The sequence below is a fragment of the Tauraco erythrolophus genome, chromosome 22 (assembly GCF_009769465.1).
Source record: "Tauraco erythrolophus isolate bTauEry1 chromosome 22, bTauEry1.pri, whole genome shotgun sequence".
NCBI classification, from domain to species: Eukaryota; Metazoa; Chordata; class Aves; order Musophagiformes; family Musophagidae; genus Tauraco; species Tauraco erythrolophus.
Window position 1 is genome coordinate 9,854,595 of NC_141486.1, and position 24,482 is coordinate 9,879,076.

Consider the following 24,482-nt stretch of genomic DNA (forward strand, 5'->3'; position numbering starts at 1 on the left):
CGGGAACTTTTGAGGGTTATGAAGCGAAGGTGGCTCCGCGCTGCGTGCGCGTTAGTAATATTTGCAGATTCGGTTTCTGCTGCCTCGATAAGGCAGAAATAAATCTCTTTTCACCCATCGCCACTGGCTGCTGCACTAAAAATAGGGTACGTTAGCGCTGCTCGCTGCTCGCCACTTGCAGCATTTCGGAAATAAATACTTTGGGGCTGCAGAAGGCAGTGCTGCAGAAGAGCACGGGAGTCTCGGCGTGGCTGACGTTTCATTACCGGCTGCACCTTGTTTTCTTTCCCCTGCCGAAGGCGTTAAACCGTGCAGGCGTTCGCCGCGTTCCGGTTGTGCTCCGGTCCCTCTCCCTTCCCTCCCTGGGTCCCCCACCCCGACCCCCGCTGCGGGCAGAGGAGAGGTTGGATTTTGGGGTTGGGGGGTGCAAAGACTTTTCTTTTTTGCTTCTCGGGCCCCTGACACAGCACCCTGCAGTGGGGGGGGGGGGGGAGGTATACACAGCGTAGACCTGAAGTGCATTTTGTTTTACTTCATTTATTTTATTTAAGGCGTTACAGTGGCTCCGTGCTCAGGGTATTTTGTTAAAAAGGGGGGAGAAAAAAATTCCCAAAACCCTGTAGCAAGAGCTGGGCAGGTGGCACCGCTGTGCCCAGGGTGGGGGAGACAGCCCGGGGGTGGCAGGGGGCTTTGGAGACTCCCTGCCCGCCTGGGTGACGTCCCCCTGCCAGCCTCAAATCCAAGGGTGGGATTTTTCCCCCCTCTCTCCTCATTTACAGAAGAAAGGGAAGTTTCCTTTGACCCTTTGGGGCCTTCAAGGGCAGGACTTTTCAGCTCTTTTCTTTTGAGGGGCTTTGGCTGGGGGGGGTGGAAGCCCTTGGCCGCTTTGTCTCCCACCCGCGGCGGGTCCTGCTGCCTTTGTCCTGCCCAGCTGCTGCCCAGCACACCTTCCTGCGGGAAACCGGGGGCTTCGGGTGATTTGGGGGTGGTATTCTTTTTTGTGGGGTGGGGTGGGGGTGAAATCTCCAAGTCTCTTTGTATGTTGGCTAAGGAAAAAGACAATTTAAATACGTTATCTAATTATTTCTGATACCTCCCGGGGGAGCTCCGATGCCAGCGTCTTATTCTAGGTCGATGCTTTCTCCTTTGTTGTCGTTGCCTCGCCCCGACCTTTCAGGCTTTGGAGCAGGGAAAGAGTTCAGAAAAGAGCAAACCTGCTTTTTTCTTCTTTCCCCAAAGCACGTGAACGCAGAAACTGAGGATTCTCAAACTCTCGTGGAAGTTGTATCAAGTAACGGCTGCATTTTTTATGAACGCCTTGTGGCAGTGGCTATGACTTTACAAAAATGATGCAGACATGAGCAAATCATCCGGCTACATCGAAGAGCTGGAAAAAAGAAGCTGCTCTTAGCAAACAAAATGAATTTTTACTTGAATGGTCATGTGTCTTAAATGATGGGAGGGGATGGGTTTCATCCAGTTTTGTCCAAGTTTTCCTGTTTGGTCAGAGGTGTCTGTGTCATCATCCGTCACCTGCAGGGCACAGCAGCCCAAAGGGGATGGATTTTTTGGGTGGTGGTGGCACTGGGGGCTCCCCCTGCACCCTGGGCACAGCTTGGCTCGGGAGACGAGTTTGCAAAACAGAGTTTACATGTAATTGCTAAGGACAGTTCTTCCCGTGTCAGATGGACTGAAGCCATTTCAAACCATTCAAAAGTCTCTTGGTGCTCTATTTAAAAAAAAAAAAAGATATTCAGTAGAGGAGATTTTTAAGTTAGACATTTTCAAGTGTTATTGCATTCACTATTTAGTCACAGTTGTATTTCGTTGCTGTTGTTTTTAGGGGACGTGAGCTCTCGTGGTGAACAGGTTCTCCTTGGCTTTCAAGGGTGGTGAGCAAGTTCTCCTTGGCTTTCAAGTCTGCCTTCTTTTATTCCTTGGATTTTTGAGGGGGTTCAGGTTGTTGTTCGTTTTAGGTTGGGTTTTTTTTTCCATATTCTGGTGATAAAAAGGCAGGGGCAGAGAGGGAGAGGAAGAAACAAAAATCCAGCAGTCCTGGTCTGTGGTTTATTGAAGTGATCTGGGCTTTTGCAGCTCACTGGAACGGCTTTGCCTGTGTTCCTCGATGCTCTTTCTAGACCAAACACAGTTACTTTTTTCACCATTTCCCTGTGAGCACGTTTCAGGGCCTTTTTTCTCCAGGAAGGCTGGAGGTTTAGAGTTTCACCAAGTGCCACCAGCAAGTTGACCCACTCACTCAGCCACTTTGTGACTGGCAGCTACAAAATCTGCTGGAATTGGAGAAGAGGCCATCAGGAACTGGAGTGATGCTATTTTGGGAGTGGGATCCCTTTGGAGTGGTCAGGCCAGGCTGCAGTTCAGTGGAAGACGTACCCCAGGAGGGATCAGTTGTGTGGAGCATCTTGGTTCAAACTCTGATGTCTCATGGGAGGTTTTACATGAAATCTGCTAATAATTTGCTAGGCTGGGGCAGCAGCTTCTCACCAGTTTAAATGTATCCTGAACTGGCACAATTTTGGTGTTTTTAGAGAGAGACGTGGGTTCCTCCTGGCATGCCTGGCTTGTTTATAGAGCAAATTCTGAGCAACATTAATAATTTATATCTATTTTAAGTTGGTTTGTTTTATGCTACCAAGCTGTCCTTGGCTGGTCCCACTCATCCTGCCCTGCTGGGTTTCTCCGAGGCAGGGGGTTGTGAAGGGGGTCCAAGGGGGTCCTGTCCAGTGCTGCCCTGGTCCCTCCAGCTCTAAGGGAGCTGTTGCTGGAAGAAAAGAGGAGATCCTTCTCCACCCATGGTCTGCCATCCACATGGACAAGGCTTCCTTCAGGTTCCTGAGTGGAGAAGTTATGTTTCTGTAAAGCACATTTGATTTCAGTAATTTTCACAGATCCAGAGTGGATCTGTGTTTGCCAGGGCAGACTCTTTTCCTTCTCCAGCAGAGGTTGGCAGTGTTGTGGTTGGAAGAGGTCTTGGGCTTTTGGGCTTGGCTGTCGTGGTGTCTTCTCTGACCTCCTCGCAGGATGTCACCTTGGTCCCCTCTCAGTGCCTTAGTCTCCTCCTCACCACCAGGCAGAGATCCCGTTGACCTGACACCAGGTTTGGATGAACCCATTGAGCGCTCCCAACACGTGGAGATCCTGGAGGTCCTCGTCCTGGAGCGCCGCGGCTCTGCCCGGCGCGGGGAGGCTGCAGGTCGCGCGGGATGCAGAGCAGCCGTGTCAGTGCCGTTTGCTGGAAGAGCTGGGGAAGGCGGCCAGCCCCACGGTGCGCGGGAGCAGCGGTGCTTTACTGGTGCAGAGTGGAACTTAATGCACCAACAGCCTGCTTGGGCGGTGGAAGTGGAGGTAGCGCCCAGTGGGCAGGGAGGGCTTGTGCCGGAGCATCACCAGCTCCGCTCCCTGCGGTTACCCTCCTCTAAGGATGGCTTCGTCCCTCATCTCCTGCATTTTAACCGTGTGTGACCATCGGAGCAGAGCAACTGAAACAAATCCGAGAGCAATAGCAGAAACCCGAACGCTCTGGGCAAGAGAGAAGTAAGCAAAGGGAGGCCCCACCCTCCTTCCCAGAAAAAAAGCACCAAACATGCTCAATAAATGCGAAGGTAATTTAAAATCTGAATCCAGGAGACAATGTGACTAGGATTTCATTACTTAAGCAAATGGATTTGCTTTTAGTGGATTCAGCCACAGACTGAAAGAAGCTTTCCCCAAGGGGTAAACATTTTTCCTGCATTTGAAAGGCTTTGGGGGGCGGAGGGGGGAGCAGGGAGGGTTGCGGGGGGGGGGGGGACACACACCAGTACTGGGACTGCCCAAGGAGCACCTTTGATTTGGGCATTCCCAAAGGTGTCCTTTTGGGTGGGTGGTTTTGGGGAGCTCCTGGAGTGGGATGGGGGAATGCAGGGGGATGCTGAGGCTGGGAGGGTGGAGGGGCAATGCAGGGGGATGGATGGGGATGCAGGGGGATGGATGGGGATGCAGGGGGATGGATGGGGATGCTCCTCGCGCCTTCCTCCGGCCGCATGAGTTAACCAGCGGCAGTGCCAGCTCTGCAGACTGTTTGGAATAGTTTAAATGCTTTGACACTCTGGATGTACTAGATGGCAGGGGAGGCAGTTTACAGCGTAATTCATATGCAAAACTGCACTATAAATTTAAAACCTGTCTCAGTTGCCGTGGCACCACTAAGCATTTCATCAGCATACAGTACAGTATTTCTGCCATCTTTGTTTGCATTGCAGTGACTCATCAAAAGTCTGTCTTGTACCAACACTGAGAGCATTCCTCTGGCACTGATATTTCTCTGTTTTTAAAGCTTCGGTTTGAAACTGGCATTTACTTCAGGTCCCTAATCAAAGGGCTCTATTCATTGCAGAGAGCAGCCTGAATGTTAATCTGCATCCGGCCTATTCATTTAGATGCTCTGCGCTGCCGGGGAGATTTGACTTGGTAAAAGCTTGAGCTCCAGCAGATACAAACCCTGCGTTTGATACTATATTTTTATTTTTTTTTTCCCCCCTCCCCTGAGCCATCGTCGTCGCCTCCTTATAGCGTGGCGCCCGGGGGGCACGGAGGGACGCGGAGCCCCGCGGGCGAGCGGCTGCGCTGGGGACGGGCGCTGCTGAAGGTACGGGGGGACCGGGCACTTCCTCGCTCGGAAGAATTTTTTTTAACCGTGCAGATACAATGAAATTGGCTCCGAGTGTGTTCCCTTTTCTTCCTGTTACCCCGTGGCCTTGCAGATAGGACTTTTTTTTTTTTTCCCCAGCAGTAGGAACAGAGACGCTCTTTGTGGGTTATTATTTTCTTTTCAGAGATTTTTTTTTCCTTAAAATCTTTCTCATATAAACTACTTTTTTTTTTTCTTTTGCCTTTTTTTTTTTTCTTTTTAATATTGTTCCTACGAGCTTTCAGTGCTAGTTAATTGTAGTTTTTCTTCAGCAGCATTGAAGGGAGGCAGGATTTTAAATCTCCTGGACTCTCGCATGGAGCTCGGGGAGGGGGGCCGGGGGGTGCCGCTGGATCCGCAGTGATTTGCTGCGCTGGAGTTTCGGCGCCCGGGCGGCACTGACGCTACCTGCTCCGCCGTCGCACGGCTCGTGGGCGAGCTCCCAGTGGAGGCACGGCTGGATTCGGGCGGCCGAAGGAGGAATTATCCCGTGGCCGAAAGGTACAGCGGCCCTTCGGCAGCGGCCGCGGCGGGATGCAACGCCGGAGCCTCCAGCCCTTTTGGTGTGAGGCTGCTCGGAGGGTCCGCGGTGCCGCTGGAGCAGGGCTGGTACCCCCAGGCTGGTACCCCCGGGCTGGTACCCCCGGGCTGGTACCCTCGGCCGGGGGGTGATGGGCTGGGGGGGGCCAGGGGCTGTGGCCGCAGGAGGGACTGGGCTGGGGCTCCCCTGCCCCACTTTGGATTTGGGGGAGAAAATTGGTAGGCGGCTCGCTGCGGCAGGGCGGTTTGTTTTATTTGGGCTCAAATATCTGGCTTAATTTGGAGATAAGCCTGGTTTTGTTGGAGGATAAATCTGTTGAGAAGGGGTTTAACTGTTGAAACGCTCCCTCTTTCTGGTGCAAATGGGAAGATTGCTTTTCAAAGTGCTTTTTCCTGGGAGCTGTTGCTCCGGCAGAATCCTGTATTTATTTCAGGCAGGATGGCACATTGTTTTATAAATATCTTTTCTGTAGTTTGAAGGTAGCTGCTGGTCGTTGTGTTTCTTATATAACACTGCCCAAGGTCTGTCTGACTGTCGGACCCTTTGCTTTACTGCTCACTCCTCTCCCGTTACCGTTCAGCTTTTCCTGCATAAAGTAAAACCCTCGGGGGAATAAATCAGTGGTGCTTATTTAAACAGACCACAACTTCAAGAAAATGCTTGCTTTTTTTTTTTTCGGAATATCCTTTGCCGTCCACCAATAGCGTTTCCGACGTCGTTTGGAAACATCGATAAGTAATTTTAATAAGCTTTTCCGCACTGGCTCTCGGAGCTTCGCTGGGAGCCTTTGATGTCGGGTGAGGTGGGTTCCTCTGCTCCTGCCTGCTTCGGTGAACCGTCTAAAAACGCTGTGCCTCTCTCCCTGCCTTCTCCGTTTTTCAGATGTGCCCTACTTTGGATCCTCCTGCATTGAATGTCTGAGGAGCTCCAGCCGATCCTGAGCCATGTCGCAGATGTTGCACATAGAGATTCCCAACTTCGGGAACACCGTTCTGGGCTGCCTGAACGAGCAGCGGCTGCTGGGGCTGTACTGCGATGTCTCCATCGTGGTCAAGGGCCAAGCCTTCAAGGCGCACCGGGCGGTCCTGGCTGCCAGCAGCCTCTACTTCCGAGACTTGTTCAGCGGGAACAGCAAAAACGCCTTCGAGCTGCCGGGTACCGTCCCCCCCGCTTGCTTCCAGCAGATCCTCTCCTTCTGCTACACCGGGAAGCTGACCATGGCAGCGAGCGAGCAGCTGGTGGTGATGTACACGGCGGGCTTCCTGCAGATCCAGCACATCGTGGAGAAAGGGACGGACTTGATGTTCAAGGTCAGCTCTCCCCACTGTGACTCTCAGACCACCATGATCGAAGACCCCAGCTCGGAGCCGCAGAGTCCCTGCAACCAGCTGCAGTCGGCCTCGGCGCCCTACGTCATGTCCCCCTCCATGCCCATCCCGCTCCTCACGCGCGTCAAACACGAGAACCTCGAGCTGCAGGCAGCTGCCCTGCCCGGCCTGCCTGGCAAGCGGCCTCTCGAGCCCGGTGCCCGGGAGGGGGCAGGTGGCGGTGGCTCCAACGCCGGTCCCCTGAAGCTCTCCCGCGTCTCCTACTACGGGATGCCCAACCTGGCCACCCTCATCCCCAATGTCCAGCAGGTCCAGTACTCACAGGGGGAGCGGACAAGCCCTGGCGCCAGCAGCATTCCCACCACCGACAGCCCCACCTCCTACCACAACGAGGAGGACGAGGAGGACGACGAGGCGTACGACACCATGGTGGAGGAGCAGTACGGGCAGATGTACATCAAGTCCTCAGGAGGCTACTCTGGTAACAGACAGTCTCTCTCCTTGGGTTTTCTGCTCTCCTTCAGTGGTTGCTTGGTCCTTCTCCAGCCAGCACGGGTGGTTTTGGGCTTGTTCATCAGGCTTTTGTCTTCGGGGGGCTTCCTGTTTTTATTTACATAGTGCGGTGCAGAAGGCAGCGCACATGGTGGGCTTGGTGCTGGTGTCCAGGGGTGGCACGGGCAGGTCCTTCTGTGCCATCGCTCATGGGCCATATCTCCAGCTGAGAGGGTCTTTAGATGAGAGAGGCGACGTCATCCGCCATCCCTTTGCTTTTGGGCTGGGACTGCTGACAAAGCAGCCTGGTGGTTACGTGAGCCATGGGGTGGTGACACCATCCCATGGCAATGGCTGAGCTCACCTGCCGTGGGTCACCCCAGAGGGGTGGTCTCTGCGGGAAGGGAAGCGTCAGCCCGCGCCGGCCCGGCGGGGTGAGGTGGTCGGTCTGGGAGGTGGTCTGCAGCAAGGTGCGGAGCGCGTTCCCTCTGTCCTGCCCTTTTAGAATAGAACTTTTTAAGAAGTGGTGAATGCATGGCATTTGGAGGAAGGGAGAAAAGCATCAAGTAAATCATTTGAATAGATGTTATTAATTAGGAGTGTCTGCAAAAAGAAAAAAAGAAGAGCTTCTATCCCCACTGCCTGAAGAGACCCCCCCTTGCCTTTGCCAGCCTTGCCCAGCACGTTGCTATCAAAAGGGGAAACGCAATTTGGGGGCCTGTTGGTAATAATTTATTTCTCGAGTAGGTGAGTCCCTGGCTGTGCCTTGGACAGAGGAGGCGGCTTTACTTTGGTGGTGCTCAGCCCCAGGGCGGGCACGGAGGGCACAAGACCCCTTCCCTCTTACTTGCCATGAACGAGAGGGCTTCCTCGGGCGTGCGCCCCGTGCCCCCAGGCACCTTGCAGGGCTCAGACCCTGTTGAGGAGCAGGGACAGGGGTGGGTATGGAGCTGGGGGCTCAGGATGGGCATGGGAGATGCCCGGCTGGATGGCTGCCATGCCTGCGTCCGGCGCAGACGAAGCTCGCAGCATCTCGCACAGAGGCTCAGCCTCGGCACAGTGGCCTCCCCGCCGGAGCTGCAGGTGTTGGTGATGGCAGCTTTGATCCGCGGGCACTCCCCAGGGAGGGACATCTTCCCGGCGGCTCTGGCAGTGCGGAGCATCATCTTGCCCGGAGCTGTTTCCCCTGCTACGGTTCTGTGCTGAAATTGCTGGACTAATTTTGCAAATATTTAACTCTGGTTTGTTGGAGAGCTGGCATGCTTTCCCCAAAGCCGTTTGATTTTCTTCTTAAGCAAGGGAGAAGGTTTGACAAACACAACTGTTTCTGTTCCCTAAAGCCAGGCTTTCCCTAGCACTGGGAATGGCTCATCCCCCCACATTCTGCCGTCCCGTCCCCCACAAAGAGCAGGAGCCCAGCGTCCCCGTGGCATGTCCCCCTGCCAGGCAGCCAGCAGAAAGGCAACATTTTTTGAGCATTTTTACCCAGCCATGTGCAGAAAGGGGAAAGCATCCTCGTAGCAGTGTTACTGTTTTAATATTAGAAATATTTACTGAGAAAAGTGGACAAGCCAGTTGCAGAAACTGAGCCTGGGAAGCCTGCCTGCACTCTCTGCCACATTTCAAGTCTCAGCGGTTGGTACCAGGTGGGCGAGGAGGAGCGGGCTGGAGGGATGGGCATGGGCTCGGGGTCTTCTGCCTGGCAGGAGCGGGGGGCCCCCATGCCCTGGCTGCTGTTAGAGTCAGTCTGAACAGAAATCAGGCTGTTTTCCCTCATGCTGGTTTTGTTTTCATTTTGCTTCGCTCTTCCCCGCTGTAGAGTGTGCGGTGAATAACGTGGGTTTGCCTTCGGCACCGGAGCTCGCAGCAGTTATTCTTCAGAGCGATGGGATTATGCCCTTGGACACGCCGTTTTCCTTCCCTCTCACGGGGCCAGTTCATGCAGTAACAGAACAAAATCCGAAGGTGACGGCAGGACCAGCCCTGGGATGCTGCAGGCAGCACCTCTTGGGCTGTTCCTAGTTGTGGTGGTGCGGGAGCCGTCCCAGTTGGGAAAGCAAACACAGGAGCAGCGTTCCCAGGTGTTGCTGGTGATGCTGCAGCCATCCGGCCCTCGCCTGAGCCGCTCATCCCGCGGAGAAGTTTTCCTCCTTGATTTCTGTAGGGGGAAGACTTGGACTGTGCCACGGTGCCGAGGCAGGGAGGAGGCAGGTCGGGAGCGCGGCGCTGCCCAGCCCCACCGTGAGGCTCCAATATTCCACATTTCTGCTGAATTATCTCTGCTGCAGCAGCACGTTTCAAGGGAGTTTCCTGCTTTAAATGAGCCAGCTGTGGTATCGGGCTTCCTGGAAAAGAGGGCGCACAAAAAAGAGATTAAAAAAATAAAACCTAAGCTGTTCCATTATGGTTTGGGCTTGTACAACTGACTGTGTTTTAATTACTTGGGATAAACTGTACCCTCAAAAGGTGCAGAATAATAAAACCGTAAGATGGAAGAGAGAAGGCAGCTAATCCTGCTCCTGGCATGGAGATCCCGACAGCCTTACAAAGGCCCGGGGGAGGAGGGAGCCCTTGAAAACAGCGATTGCCAAGGTTTCCAAGAGCCCCGCTTGTAAAAACAAAAACAAAGCCAAAGAAGAGCACAGCAGATGAAGCCCTGAATTTCAGAGAGGTTGGGTTTTTTTTCCTTCCTTTTTCTCCACTTTTTCCTTCCCCCCTGAAGTGTTGACCGAGCTGATGGTGGCGAGCGCGCGGTGGGACGCTGGTGGCTGATGTTCTTCGCTTCCCTCGAGCACCACTCGCCTTGAGCATCACCTGCCTTGAGCATCATCACCCACGGCTCCCAAAGGTGGTCATGAAGCCTCTTCTAGCCCCAGTGCTGTTTTTTTTTTTTAAATTTAGTTTTGTTCACCCATTTTATAGCCAGAACCATGCCGAATCTCCAAAGCTGGGATCAGAGAGATGAGGAGCACATCATCACCTTGGCCAAGGGTTTGATGGTAGAAGAGGGAGCGAGGAGGAGGTGGCACCAGTGTGACGGGCCAGGAAAAGTGTTGGACCAGCAAAAGAAGCTGCAGATAAATGGAAGGATAAGCCCAGTCTTAAACCCAAGCCGATGGGAGGGGTAGGTTTAGACGTCAGTAGACAGGGCGGCAGCTTGCAGAGGGATGTAGGAAAAAGTGTGGCAGCTCCCACCAGCCTCTGGCATCGTTCGGTGGCCACGGTGTCACCACCACTGTCCCTGTGCCCACCTTCTGCTGCGGCACGCCGGGAGCATCGTGATAAAATGGCTCCTTATTCTGTAACTGGGTCTGGTTATGGGGAACATGTGGGCCGTGAGGACACGAGCGAGACTTAATGAGGTTTCCAGCATCTGATCTGAGGAATGCGCAACTCCAGAAGATATTAAACAAAAGCAAAGTATTTTTATCCTCGTTAATTACAGCGTCGTGGGCCTGATCTGAAGTGGGTTTCAGCAGGACTTGCAGATGCTCGGCGTTTTTCTGCGCCGAACCGCGTTGCTGTCAGGCAGCTCGCTGCTTCGCAGATGCGGTTAATTTAATTTTGACGGGCACAAGCGAAGTGGCACGAGGGTCCGTCCTCCGCCCCGGCCCCTGCTGCACCCCTTGGCAGGGGAGGGGAGAAATCCGGATGCAGCAAACGGCTGGAATGTGAAGGCTGGACCTGAAAGTTATGAAATCCCAAACTGACAAGAGCACACTTCATTAAAAATGCATCTAAAATAGCCATTATGGAGCAGTCGTGGTAATTAGCTGAGAGAATAGTTTTCTCTCCTGGCCTCTGATTCCTGACAGTAAGGAAAGAGGGCAAGAAACAGCCCAGAATCCATAAGGAACAGCTGAGGCAGGGAATGACGCGCTGCGATGATGCCAGTCGCCGCTCGTGACGCCGGATAATTGCGGCCGTCGTGGAGTCACTGGTTCTACCTGCGGGACCAGTGATCCAACCCCGTGAGCACCGGTGATCCGACCCCACGAGCACTGGTGCTCTGACCCCATGAGCACCAGTGATCCAACCCCACGAGCACTGGTGCTCCGACCCCGCGAGCACCAGTGCCGTGCGGCGGCCGGTCGGAGCCCGCGCTGCACGCGGGGGATGCTCGCGAGCAAAGAGCTGCCGTTATTTTTAGGCAACGAAGTGGTGCAGAGAGGACGCCCTGTTTCTTCACCAGAGCGCTTTTCCTTTGGCTTTTTGTCGAGGGTTACGAACAGCCCCGCTGCCGAAAGCGCCGCCGTGTGCCGCCAGGCGCCGGGCAGCGCCGGCAGTGCCCATCCTGGCGCGGGAACGTGGTGCTGCACAGCGGAGGAGGGCAGAGCCCCGTGCCAGGGGCACGCAGCCTCTGGCCTTTTTTGGCATTAAACTTCCAGTCCCGGTTTCCTCACTGTAAAACACAGATGTTTAATTTTAGGCTGGCAGATGTTTCACTCCTGGCTGAGGTCTGAAGCGAAGGCGAGATAGGGGTATTTATAAACCAGTGATATTTTTCCTATACTAATTCCAGATTACCTCCCTGTATAAATAGGTCACAAATCAAATTTCTGCATTCCAGTACGTTGTTATAAATGTACTATTTGTAAAACGTAAACTATCCCGGTTGGGACCATATCATATATCTGTGCCGCGGTGCGTGCGCGTGTCCTCTGTGGCGCGGGTTTACGCACACGGGCAGATGCTGGCGGTGCCGGGGCTGCGGCGGCGATGCTATTTTTGGGGTAGACCCACTGCCAGTGGAAAATAGGCTAATGGGATCAAAACGTTTGTAAAACATTGTTGTTTGAAAAGAAACTTCTTGCCGTGTAGAGAACAGGGGAGAGTTATCCCCGTGTTTGCGTACGTGGTGACCGGTGGTGGAACAGATGGAGATGGTTTTGTAGCCGCTGTGGTGGACTGGGGCTCCTCACTTGTGGGTGTGTGTTGGGGCTTTGTAAACGTTAACATTTGGATGAGGGTCCGTCACTCGGATATTTCTATATCTCAAAATCCTGTTCTTAAAACAGAAATAGTTGTTTCTCACCCACAGGAGTATGTCGAAGTTTGTATCCATTAAACGGTCAAGAGGAGAACTTAGACCAGTGGGAACTGAGGGTTCATGAATAATTTTGAAGCACTGGTGTTGAGATTGTCAGGAACTACAGAAATAAATGAATACTGGCACCAGGTGTGTGGCCAGCAACTCCCAGCGCTGCCAGACCCCGGGCGCTCACCCCAGCAGCTTGTTGCCCATCACCGATGAGGCTCAATGGGAGCTGTGTGGGCTCAGCATCTCTGGTCCCAGGCAGCTGGGGTGGGACATGCAACTGTCCTGGTGTCACCAAAACCATCGTGGGCTCAGCAAGAAGGTGATGTAACAGACCTCTGAGCCGGATGGGATGTTTTAGGGACAAGGAGGACGTGTGCCCCTAGCGGTGTGCAAAGCCTGGAGCCGTGGAGCACCGGTAATTCCCGCGACTCCAGCTTTCCTCCGAGCGTGCACCTGTGAGTTGGTTTGAGGCCGCTTCTTCAGCCAGAAAACCCGGGATATTTCCCTTTCTGGACCACTTGTTGCCAGCTGCAGCATCCATATATGTTTGAGATGAAAACATATATCTGAATAAATAAAATACAGCAGCGTTTGGCTGGCAGCTCTCATTGCTTCCTCTGTAACGATTTCCTGCCCTCTCCACTGGCTGGTAGGCTCCATTCTTGGTCGAGAACAAAACCATATGAAACAATACTTCACATTGTTTGCCCTTTCATTCAAAGGGAAGGAGCTGCTGCCCTCTGAAGATACAAATTAATTAGAAGCAAATACTATCCTGTTCTTCAGAGCAGAAAGGCCAAACAGACTGGCTTTCTTTGAAAACATGGGACCAAAGTGTCTCTTGTATCCCGCTTCTTTACATAACCGATTGCTATCTGCTGAATTGAGGTGGCACTGAAAGGCCTAAATCTTTGGTCGTTTTTGTTTAGTGTCGTTGAATTTGTGCGAATGCTTTAATGGAAACAAAGTCCAAAAAATGATTCATGCCCGAGCTCAGTAAGAGATTTATAGACAGCGAGCCAGCAGGACAGATGTAACCAAAACAGAATAGGGGATTTTGTTACACTTGGTCTTTTTAGCCCAAATTTGAGTTTGTTTTATGAAGTATTTGATTTCACAGGAAGAAATGTGAACTTCTCGATGGCTCCATGTGTAGGAAGTGAAGTGTCTCCAGAAGCAAAGAATTTCTTCAAGGCAGAATTGTCACCAACCAGCACGGCAGCGTTGTCTTCCTGAAAAGCTGCTTTTCTTTCAGGAAACAGCTTTGACACCAAGTCCTTCAGAATTTCTCCAGGAAGGCAGCGTGAACACAGTGCTCGTGCCGATCTTTCTCCTACTTGCCTCATCATCGCTACCTTAGGACCTCTTTGGCCCAGAAATTGATTTTTATTGAGTGTTTGCCTATGGAAAGTGGTAGAGCAGGTAGGTTTGTCCTTGGCCGCTGTAGCTGGTGGCCACTTGGATGTCGTGAGTGTTTAATTTCCTCGGTGACAGCAGCCTTGGTGGAGAAGCGGGCGGGAGGAGGGCACGGCTGGTGGCCCCTCCACTCCGAGTTCTCCTCTGTTCCCGTTACAGCAGCGCTGGGTCACAGCTCCGAGGACCTTCTCCTGCCTCTCCTGCTCTGAGCTCTGTCTCATTTTGTGTATTGATTGCAACTACTTTCCCTGGAGACCAGCGGCCTTTATATCACTCAAAAAATAACTGGAGGCCTCTAAGAAACTTTCTGAGAATCCATATGAGCCTGCCCAGCTTCCCTCCGGCAGCTGAACATCTGCTGGTTTTTAGGGGTGATGAGTTTTGGGGGTGCTTTTGACCCGAGTCATTAGTTAGAAGTTTTGCCCCTAGCAGCATCACTCACCTAGCTGTTGTTGCTGCTGTTGAGGACCTTGGGCATGCCAGGCTGGTTTCTGGGATCTGTTGGCAGAATGACAGCTCACCTGGGGTGTGTATGTACAATTTTACCGTTTAGTTCAGCCTGTGTGTAACTTGCAGAGGACTCTGGGTGGGACCCGACTGCGGTGTCCGTTCCTGCTGCCTCCCCTTGAGATTTGCATTTATTTTGCAGTTGCCCTTGTGCTACTGTAACCTGCCTTGGCGAGCTTGCCTTGCCAGAGCCGAAAACCCTGGGAAGGACAGCAGAGCGGGCATTGGATCCCCCACACCCAGTGCCCCCTCTGCTTTTGATTTGTTTGAGCTGGAAAATACTAGTGTTTAATTGGACATACTCTGCTTGTCCCTCTTTGAAAGCATCAGAAATACAGCAGGTCCTGGGGATGCTTCCTCTCTTTGAGTGGAAGATGACTCCCATCTCCAAGGAGAGGATGCCTGGATGCTCGAGAGCTCTATTAAAGCGAGAAGTATTGCTGTTGGTGAAAATTCTGGATGTCAGTGGGACCACACATCAGCACCACAAAGCCCTGCCACTTTCCGTGGATGGTCGGGCTGTGATGGCAAGAGAAGTTAGTTTAAAAACATCATGTGAATTATTCTGCTGCTGTTTGGTCCTTAATCGCTGAAGGAAACGTTGCTCTGCCGTGGCGCGGCTCCACGAGCGAGGGGCACCCTCCTGGTGTTCCGACTTTTTAGGGAAGGAGGGAGCGATGAGGGTGAGGATGCTCCCAGCCCCGTGCCTGCGGTAGGATGCCACGGCACAGCACGGCGTCGCGGGGCATGGCCTAGTTAGAACACTGCTCCCATTGTACCGGAGCCATCGCCCTTCGGTTACTGCAGCAACAAGTCTGCAAAACTTGTTATTTTATCTAGAGAGAGGAAAAGCGGCCCCCAGAACACCGAAATAATGGCAGGAAAACACACCTCTTGAGTTGGAGAGTTTTGAGTTCAGGAGCGCTCTTTGCTGGGGTTTTTTTCTTCTCTCTGTGTTCACAGATGGCGAAGCACAGAGCGGGGTTCGGTTTTATGCGTGGCACTTGCCCCATTATCAAACAGTTTTGGGAAAAAAGATGGGTTGTTGTCGAGCTGAGCTGCTGTTCAGAACTGTATCTGCTCCCACTGCATCCCAGTGCAGCCGGCGCTGATGTACGCCCGTGCCGGCTCTCTTTTGCCCTCAAAAAACATAATTTTAAGCAAGCTGTGGACTTGCACTGTAAACGTGCTTTAGAAAGCGAATCCTCTGTGTGCCCACAAGACCCAGGCTTGTGCGGTGCTGGCAGGGCAGCGTGGCACTTCCAGCTTTTCACCGTTAATGGTTGCTCACGGGCAGTGGCGGGCACAGGGATGGGACGTCGGGGCGATCACAGCTGCGTCCTGGCAAAACCCAGTAATTGGGTTTTGAAGCCACAGCTTAGTAACATTTTTGGGCTCGTTGGTTGGGGTCTGTCTTGTTATTGGGAGGAAACGTTAGCCTGCAAAAGGCAAAGTAAGGGAAGGTGCTTCAGAGGGTGAGTTGGAGCTTGCAGGAGGTGGCTGGTGGGTGCCGTCCTCGGGGGAGGCTGTGGTGACCTTTCTCGGTGCAGGGGGTATCTGCAGAGTCTGGCTTTTAACTTCAGCAGGAAAAAAACATCAAGAGCGGTAGTTATGGTACTGATGCAGGTATTTATCAAACTCGGGCAATTTATTGCCTGCTTTAGAAACCGCCGGTGAAGTAACCTGCCGTTCTTCTGGGAGTGTTTGGGGCAGCCAGCTCCGTGTGCTGCACTTGCAGAATGATGCCAGCTGTGCAGAGTCGCCTATTTTCATAAATGATTAACTTAAGAAAAGTTAAAGCATAATTAGATTCTAAGAATCCCTCTCGCAGAACCCGAACGTGCGTCTGAAACTGCTGTGGTAGGTGATGGGGGAGACCAGGGGATCTTCCCATGCTTTCAGGTGGCATCTGCCCTGCGGCCGATAGCCCTGGCGAACAGTTGTACTTCTGGAGGGAGGAATATTTCCGACAGCTACATGAAAAAGTCAAAATCTGCCCTTCTGTTAGTGTTGTGCCTGCATAATAAACTGCTTTAATGGTTTTTCCTTTTAATTTTCAAGTTGCTCAAGAGAAGCCAGAGCAGATCCCACTGGAGAACCGCTCCTGTGTCCTCATACGACGGGATCTAGTAGCTCTCCCAGCCAGTCTTATCAGTCAGATCGGATACCGTTGCCACCCGAAACTCTACTCGGAGGGAGATCCTGGTGAAAAACTTGAGCTCGTCGCAGGTAATGAGCGAGTAGGTGGGGGTTGCTGATGTTCTCCTTGGCTGTGTTCTTCCTCTTACTTGCACCGCTGCTGGAGTTGTGCATCTTGTGTGCCCTTGCTGTGTCTTTCTGGATTATTCATCACCAATCATCTTTTAAAAAGTTCTAAGTTTCCTTTAATTTGCTGATAGAAAAATGTGTCATTAACAGGATTTATTCAATTGAATTAATTTAGCATTTTAATTGAATTCTCCAGCTTGCGTTCTTCCTGATTGGTGTGGGCTGCATCGCAATTGTGTTTTGATTTAGATGCACAAATCTAAAAAAAAAAAAAACCCAATGAAGGTAAAATTTGTGTCAGTGAACAAGCTTTGAAAAACCTGTAAAATATTTTTAAAAGTTGAGGATGTTACTAAAGAGTCAAATACTGCAGCAGGAGGGAAGAGAAGGAATTGGTTTTGGTCCTTTCATCTATCTTTATTTTCATTTTGGGGGGAATTTACAATATTGGGAGAATTCACTACTTCTCTATAAACGATTTATGGCCAACTTGAGGTGGAAGATGGTGCTGTTCAGCTTTTAATGATCCTGGTGGTGTAAAGCTGGATAAGGAGTGAAATCTGGGAGCTGTGAAATGGTGGCCGTGCCAGCCTGCTGCCTGGGTACTCCGAGACTGCACAGAAGATGGGTGTTTGACTGGGATGTCCAGGACAAATCCCAGTTTAAATAATTATTTTTTAAGTTCTCCCCAGCTTCACTTTGCTGCAGTGGTCCTCTTGGCTTGTAGCCCACGCTCTTGTGAAGTTTTTTCCCCTGGACATAGCTTTGTTTAGATCTTGGCATGACAGCCCATACCTGCTGCCCAGGTGGGGAGGTTTAATTCGTACCGTGGTGCAAAAAGGACACGTGGCAGCACGGTCAATCCAAGTCAGTCGTCCTTTCTGTCTGGTCATTTTATCCCGTGGTGAGTAGCGTGATTTTATTTTCAGTCTGCAGAAGGAATGTGGATTTTGGGGGATGCCCAGACAGGTTGCCACCTGATGGAGGATGGGTCTTTGATGGAAGGCAGGAGCAGAACGCACACGCCGCAGCACAGCCTATGACCACAAGTATTCCTTTTGTATCTGGAATATTGATTTTGTAGCCATTTACATTTTATGTGAGACTTCTTAAAACCGTCAAGTGGTGCAGGTTATTTTCACAGTGAGAGCTGCAAATTGGCTCGAGGCAGCTCTGCTTGATTTACATTTTTCAATCTGGAAAAAAAAAGTAGATTAATATCTCTAACCGATAGTGGCTGCCTCGGTTATTTTTTGTTTGTTAAAGTGAAGTTACCCTCGGTAGCATCTGGCATCCCCTCTGATGGCTTATTTCACAAAATACCACTGCCAAAGAAAGGTTCTGCAGCTGATTGCTGTCTCAAACCTGGGGAGACCTGGGGAGTGCTTGACCCCAGAGCACACAGGAGGATCCTGCAGCAAAAGTTGTCCCCAGCTCTCCATTTGGAGAATTCTCCTTTTGTCTCCGATTTTTCTTGCCATGACTGATGCTGCAAACTTCAGCAGCTCTCTCCGAGAGGGTCTTCAACAAACCTCGCGGTCATCGTAGTACGTCTGATGGACAGATTCTGTGCGTGGAAGAGAACACGTGGAAGGTACATGGTGAATACATACATGGAAGAGAACACGCAGAAGATACGTGGTGAATACGTACGTGGAGGAGAACATGTGGAAGATACGTGGTGAATACATACTTGGAAGAGAATATGTAGAAAATACGTGGCGAGAAGCGGGATGGCTCAGAGATCTGGAGCGATGCCTGTTATTTTTTGGGGTGGAACCGGTGCCCTGGGCTGCCCACGGCAGCAGGGAAGGTGCAGGCAGGTGCCATCCCTGGGGAGAGGGTCAGGCTCGGGTTGCTGCTGGGCACCGGCCCCGGCGCAGCCCGCCGGCGTGGGCTGCTCTGCAGCTCTGTCTTCATCCAGAAGATCAGGGACAATCATCTGTAGGCTTTCCTGGAAATCCAGGAGGTAATTTTATTTCTCCAGTAGATGTTTTTATATCTTGAGAACAGAGCGTGCTCTGGATCCAGATATGACCCGTTATTTAATCTTAATTAAAAGCAAATACCAAAACCCTCTCGTATAACAGTAGACTTGAAAAATGGGATAACCTCCCCCTGCAAGGCGATGCTGAGGCAGGAGCCGTTCGGTCTGCACGAGCTATGTGCAAAGTAAAGTGTTTGATAAGAAACCTGCTGTACAGCACTGCCAAACCCCGGGACGTGTAGAGCCGCTTTGGCAGGGGCTCCTTTTTCTCCCGGAGAACATCCTTAAAGGCAGTGTATTTCAAAGGCAGCAGTTCCTGTGCATTAGAAGGAAAATTCCCTGCTTACCAGGAGTATCAAAAGGTGATGGGCTGGGGTTTTTGGAAACAGTTAGATCTGTACTGTGAACAAATACCTTTTCTGTGCTAGATGGGTTTTTTTTCTTTTCTTTGTAACTATGTGTTCTACGATCTTTCACTTGAGAAAAAGAAAAGGCCAAATGGATTGGGGTTTTATTCCTTCAGAAAGAATAAATAATCTGATCTGTACATGTAAAATCACAGTATAAAGCCTTGCACTGTGTGTATTTGTAAGAAAAATGAGTCCTTTCATTTGATTTCCATAGACTTCCTTTCTGTACAGATAAAATTAGGAATTACTATTCCCTGGGACTTGTCAAGACCCCAAAGACTGCGATTACAGTCCCTGCTGGGCTTTTCCAGAACTTCTGCTGTCCTTGGTGGGTTTTCTTAGCAGCACGTGAAGAACACACTCCTTCCTGCCTTACGCCAGCATCGGGACCGGCCGCGCAGGAGGAGCCGTGTGTGGGTGGCTCGGAGGCGGTGCTGCGAGGCAAGGGTTTAATCCGGAATTCTCCTTCTCCATCCCTTCCAGGCTCAGGTGTCTACATCACCCGGGGGCAGCTGATGAATTGCCACTTATGTGCCGGTGTCAAACACAAGGTCCTTCTGAGACGTCTTCTGGCCACCTTCTTTGATCGGTACGTGCTCTTCGTGCTCTCCCAAGGGATTCAGTTTATTTTTCTGGTGTTTAACCCCATTAATAGATGATGTGTCGTGAGTGCTTCATCCTCCGTACACGCTGCAAATGATTTCAGTGCTTTTTCTCAATGGCACTGGAACCTGAGCCCTGGTTTTCTGATTCCTTGCCTTAAAATCACGTAATGTGGTGATCCCTCCGTAAGAACCTAAAGGGAAGAGGACGGTGTCCCCTTGCGACCCGGCGTAAGGGTCCTTCTTTGCCTTTCTTGCAGGAACACACTTGCCAACAGCTGCGGAACTGGAATCCGGTCCTCCACGAGCGATCCCAGCAGGAAGCCCCTGGACAGCAGGGTCCTTAATGCAGTCAAATGTAAGGAGAGAGATTTACTGCTGCTCTGTTGGAACAGCATGCCGAGAGCAAAGCCCAGGCCTAAGCAGGGAAGGCCATCTCTGTTGCATAATATGAGAATGATATGTGTTGAGATTAGGTTATAGGAAAATTAATTTATTTTTATTTTGCATCGTTTTTTGGGGGCTGAAGTGAATATTCTTTTTTTTTTTAATTTGTTTGGCAGTATCTTAATCTAAAACATTATTGCTGCTTGACTGTTTTGCTATATTTTAAAGCACTAATTCCACAGTTAATTATTTTATTGATAGACGCTCAAAATTATGGTTTTGGCAACGTTCAGAGCTTGACATCGCTGACACTGGCCGTCTCCATGTGCCGGCTTTTATGCCCTCGGGCTCCGGCTCACGTTCGGATTCATCCGAGTGCAGGGCTCTGCCAAATCCCGTGGTTTACAGGAGCAGAGCGTGCAGCTCCAATCCATCTCCCAGAGATGTCCTCCAAGCATCTCTCGGAGGCGCCAGCCCCGCGGTGCCCGGGCCAGGGCAGTGCCAGAGGGCAGCCGTGCTTTGCGGTGCCCTGGGGCTTTTGGGGCTGGTCTTCAGCAGTAAATAGACCCCCAGGAATTTGGGAATCCCGTGGCTGCTTCAGCCCTGGTAGTGTGGGCTACCATCTAGAGTGTGGGCTACCATCTGGAGTGTGTGCCAGCTCACAGCTGGCAGCCTTTCCAATAGGTTTACAGTCTGTTTCCTTCAATATATTTTGTAAATTTTTTTTTTTTTAAAAAAAACAACATAAAATGGAAACCCTGCTGCAAATAATTGCCTTTTTAAAAGACTGCATAAAGCAACAGGAGCTTTTGTTTTTAACGTGTGAACTCCACCCGAAGTTCTGCGTCGTGCCACGCGGGTCGGCGGGTCGGGCGGTCCGTGGAGCCGTGAGCTGTCTCTGAGCGGGGGGGGTACAAAAGGTTCAGCTGTGTCACACCCCTTCTGCTGTCCTGCAGGTCCCCTGTGTTGGCACCATTCCGCAGCACCCTGGCGTTAGCCGGGGTGGGATGCGCAGGGTCCCTGACCGATGGCCCTTCCCGGGCACGTTCGTGCCCAACGCCTGGTGTGTTTGTACGAGAAAAGGAGAGTTTTGTTCCTCTGTCGGGGTAGTTGAATGATTTACGGCAGGCACCAGGAACAAATAGTGAAATATTTGGCTCTTGCAGTCACCGTGGAACATGAGGAGTGTGCTGCAGGGCAAAAGGTGCCAGCTGTGAGCAAGGGCTGGGGTGCTGTAGGAAACCCCAATGGGTCAGTGCAGCGAAGCCCCATTCACTGGGGGCTTGATGTGCGGTGGAAAGTGATGTGTTCTCTCACCCTCACTGGATTCTGGATAGTAAATCTTTATGTAAATATTACTGCGCTGGAAAATGAAGCTCTGAGCAATTTTTTTTTCTCATGTTAAAGATTCGGAAGATAAATCTTTCCTCTCCCTAATTGTTGCTGTGCTGCCGAACTCCGGGGGCCTTCCAGCCACCCTCTGAGATCTGCAGCGTGCGGAGAAAAGGGATAAGGTGGCAGATGTTCGATACGTAAAGACAGAATCAGTGAACTGTGCTGTCAGTGCTTGCCCGCAGCCTGGGCATGGTGCTCTCCCGAGACAGCCGCCCCGTTAGCACCTTCTCTGCGGAGTGCCCTGGCTCTGCCCCTGCCAGCCGTGGTTCTCGCTGAGCCTTGCAAAGAGTTTCAGAGGCTGGAGAGGCATCGCTGCCCGGTGACGGCACCTGTGACACGCTGTCCCGTGCCAGGGCGTAAGATAACTTCTTACAACCTGAATTTTTCACCGGAATACCCCGTGCACCAGTTGTGGCTGGTGACGGCTCACTGGGGCAGTGTGGTGGTGGTGCTCCGTGGCACCAGGTGCTTGGTGCCCGTGGAGGAGCAGGGCTGCAGGCGAGGTGCCGCTGGGCTTCTGCGTTCGTGTTGACCTTTTCTGTGTCCATCTCTGATTTTGGCCATCCCAGCGTGCTGCGGCCACGGGTGCTGTGCCCCAGCTGGAGGCTGGGTCCTGCAGGCAGGAGCCTGGTACCTCCGGGGCTCGCTGGCTCCTTCTCCAGCCCCCTTCCCTGTGCCACCTGGCATTGTTATGCCTTCTGGTTTTATTTCTTCTTGGTTGTGTCTATCTCAGGCTGAGGAGTCCTCGTCTGTAAGTCTCTCCTTGCAAGAGCCCTGGCCCGTGGGTGAGGGTCCGCTCGGTGGCATCAGCCCACGCTGAGCCCTGCGGCGGGTCTCTAGGACGGGCAGAGGCTGTGATCACGCAGCCGCCTTTGTGTTGCTTTCCCTGAATCCTCAGCTCTGTCTATCCCTGTCTTTGCAGTGTATTGTCAGAATTTTGCCCCGAGCTTTAAGGAGAGCGAGATGAATGTTATAGCAGCCGATATGTGCACCAACGCCCGCCGGGTCCGCAAGCGCTGGCTGCCGAAGATTAAGTCCATGCTGCCGGAAGGGATGGAGATGTACCGCACGGTCATGGGCTCCACCACAAACAGTGTCCCCCTGGATCCGGAATTCCAGCCCAACACTGCTCAGGTCTTTGAGCAGCGAATCTATGCAGAAAGGAGGAGCGATTCGGGAACTATCGTAGCCTTGAGAACTAACACGGTGAACGTGGAGCTGAGCAACGGATCCAACCAGTCCTTCGAGCAGAGCGAGGATGCCGAAGGGGCCGGCTCTGTGATCCAGGAGGCAGCTGCCCCAGATGCCATGGCATCGGATACCCAAAGCACTCCGCAACCTTTTGAACAAGGTTCGGGCTCCTCCAGCCGGCCCGAAACTCCCGTGAGAAGACAAGATGGTACTTACGGAGGGACTTTATAAAGAGAGCAAACGTTTCGTGACCTATAAGGGATCTGTAATACTAAAGCTGCTTGCATGCATTACTAATACAAAACAAAAAAATGTGATCAAGCCACTTACCTACTGAACTGCTACTGTTGCCTGAAAAAAATGTGATTTTTATTCTGCTTGTATTTAAAATTTATGAAGGAAATAATCGCATTCGTTATACTGTAAACGACTAGGTCTGCGGTGACCTACTTAAAAAAAAAAATATTGGGCTCCTTTTTTGATATTCCTGAGGTTAGTCTATAAGATTGTAGCTTTTTCCTTTTTTTTTTTTTTTTAATTTTCCTTTTTTTTTAGGTTTTATTTTATTTGAAGAAGGGGAGGAGAAAAGCTAGCCACCCCCCCAACCACCACCACCCCCCACCCCGTCATCACCACCCCATCCATTACTCAGCTCAGAAGTAAAGCCATCGTTAACCTTGTCCTCGAAAGAAAGTTTTACCGTCACTGAACAGGAAAGCGAGGTGTGTTAGGGAACAGGTGCTGTGACTGGCGACGTGTGTCTCGCAGAAGGGCTCTGGCCAAGTGGGACAGGGTGGGGGAAATTGTTACGGGCTTCTGGTGTCGGAGGGGACCCCTTGCCGTGGGTGCTGCGGTGCCCAGCTGCTGGTGGGGACTCGGTGCCGATGTCTCGGGGAGTTTTATCCGGTTCCCCGGAGCTGGGATGGTTCCGCAGGAGTTCAGGCTTGCACGTGTCGGGAGGACCGCGTGGGATGCAGGTGGAGACCCTGGCCGGCGTCGTGGTTGTTGTCGGGTTTTTTTTCCGCAGAACGGCTGGGTTCGGGGTTTGGTTTCTGTCTCTCTCCCTCCCTCCCAGCGACTCCTTTTTGTTCGCTTCTTCTCGCTTGCACCTTCACGGCACCCGCTTCTCCGGAGAACGGGCTGGCGTCGCCCCGCTGCGCCCCACCGTCTTTGGGGCAACGGGGCGTGCAGGCGGGCAGGCCGAGTGTGGGGGCCAGCTCGTGGCAGGGGGAGTAGCCCCGCTCAGCCTGCAAAGGGCTTTGGGGAGGAATCCGAGCACGGAAAGCACATTGATCCTGCTCCGAAGGGCACAGAGCCGGGGGCTCTCAGTGTCAGCTCCCGGCAGCGTCCGCACCGGAGGCAGAGCACGGGGCAGCCGCCCGCGCCTGGGGCCACCCGCTGCCCCCTCCCCTCCGCCCCGCGCCAGCCGGGCTCTCGCTTGTTAATAACGTAGAGTCTACTAGATGCAAAAAGGTTATTAAAAAATAATAAATGAGTTTTGTGCCCTTCTGCGAAGAGGTTTCGGGGAGGAGGAAGCGTTTCGCCTCTTGCTTGTCCTCCAGAGAGGCTCTCCTGGGGAGGAGCCCAGCGGGAGTCATTTGTTGGGATTTTCTGTTGAAAGCTGATGTCCCCGGTCGCGTCGGCTTTGGTGGCCCCGGCTGGCCTTGGCTTGGTGCGGCGGGCACTGGCACGGGACCTGCAGGTGCCCCCAGAGCCTGGCTGGGCAGTGGGTACCAGCTCACCCCCCAACTCACTGCCACCCGCTCTGCCCTTCCAACCCGTGACCCGCCGGGCTGTGGGCACAGGCGCTGCCCGTCCCCACTCCCGAAGCTTCGCCCCGGGCACCCGCGGGGGCGCCGGGGCCAGGCTGTGCCCGAGGGACGGCGGCGGTGGCGTGAAAGCCCAGTATGGCTTTTTTCTTTTCTTTTTTGATGGTTATTTTTACTGCTACTGAGCAGCCTGCCTGCGTGGTGTTTGCAGCTTGCTCGTGAACGAGTTTGGGACGTAACGGGCAAGTGTGAGGTTGCACCAGGAGTCACTTCTGGTGGCCACCGTGGCCACTCTCCTCTTTTCTTTCCCGCTTCAGTTCCTGACTCCAGCCGGCGCTTTGCTCAGGGTTTTCGTCCTTCTTTGTGTTTCCATTGGGAAAGGGGGAGGGGGCAGAGGATCACCCAACTTTTGGCCATTTGTTTTTGTTTTCTTCGATACTTGAAGCAGATTTTTCGCC

At 52.3% G+C, this 24,482-nt stretch overlaps 1 protein-coding gene across 1 annotated transcript; it reads left to right on the forward strand.

Annotated features, from left to right (window-relative positions):
• The first annotated feature begins 6,175 nt into the window (after positions 1-6,175).
• On the forward strand, positions 6,176-22,486 carry NACC2 (NACC family member 2). Its single transcript, XM_009989304.2, has 5 exons — positions 6,176-7,040; positions 16,077-16,244; positions 19,164-19,269; positions 19,543-19,640; positions 21,987-22,486. Exons 1-5 carry the CDS (start codon positions 6,176-6,178, stop codon positions 22,484-22,486), a joined length of 1,737 nt encoding a protein of 578 aa, XP_009987606.2.
• Positions 22,487-24,482: the final 1,996 nt, after the last annotated feature.

Coding starts and splice junctions, on each gene's coding strand:
- NACC2 (XM_009989304.2), top strand. CDS start 6,176: ATGTCGCAGATGTTGCACATAGAGATTCCCAACTTCGGGAACACCGTT. Junction 19,270..19,542: donor CTGGCCACCTTCTTTGATCG/GTACGTGCTCTT, acceptor CCTTTCTTGCAG/GAACACACTTGCCAACAGCT. Junction 19,641..21,986: donor GGTCCTTAATGCAGTCAAAT/GTAAGGAGAGAG, acceptor CTGTCTTTGCAG/TGTATTGTCAGAATTTTGCC.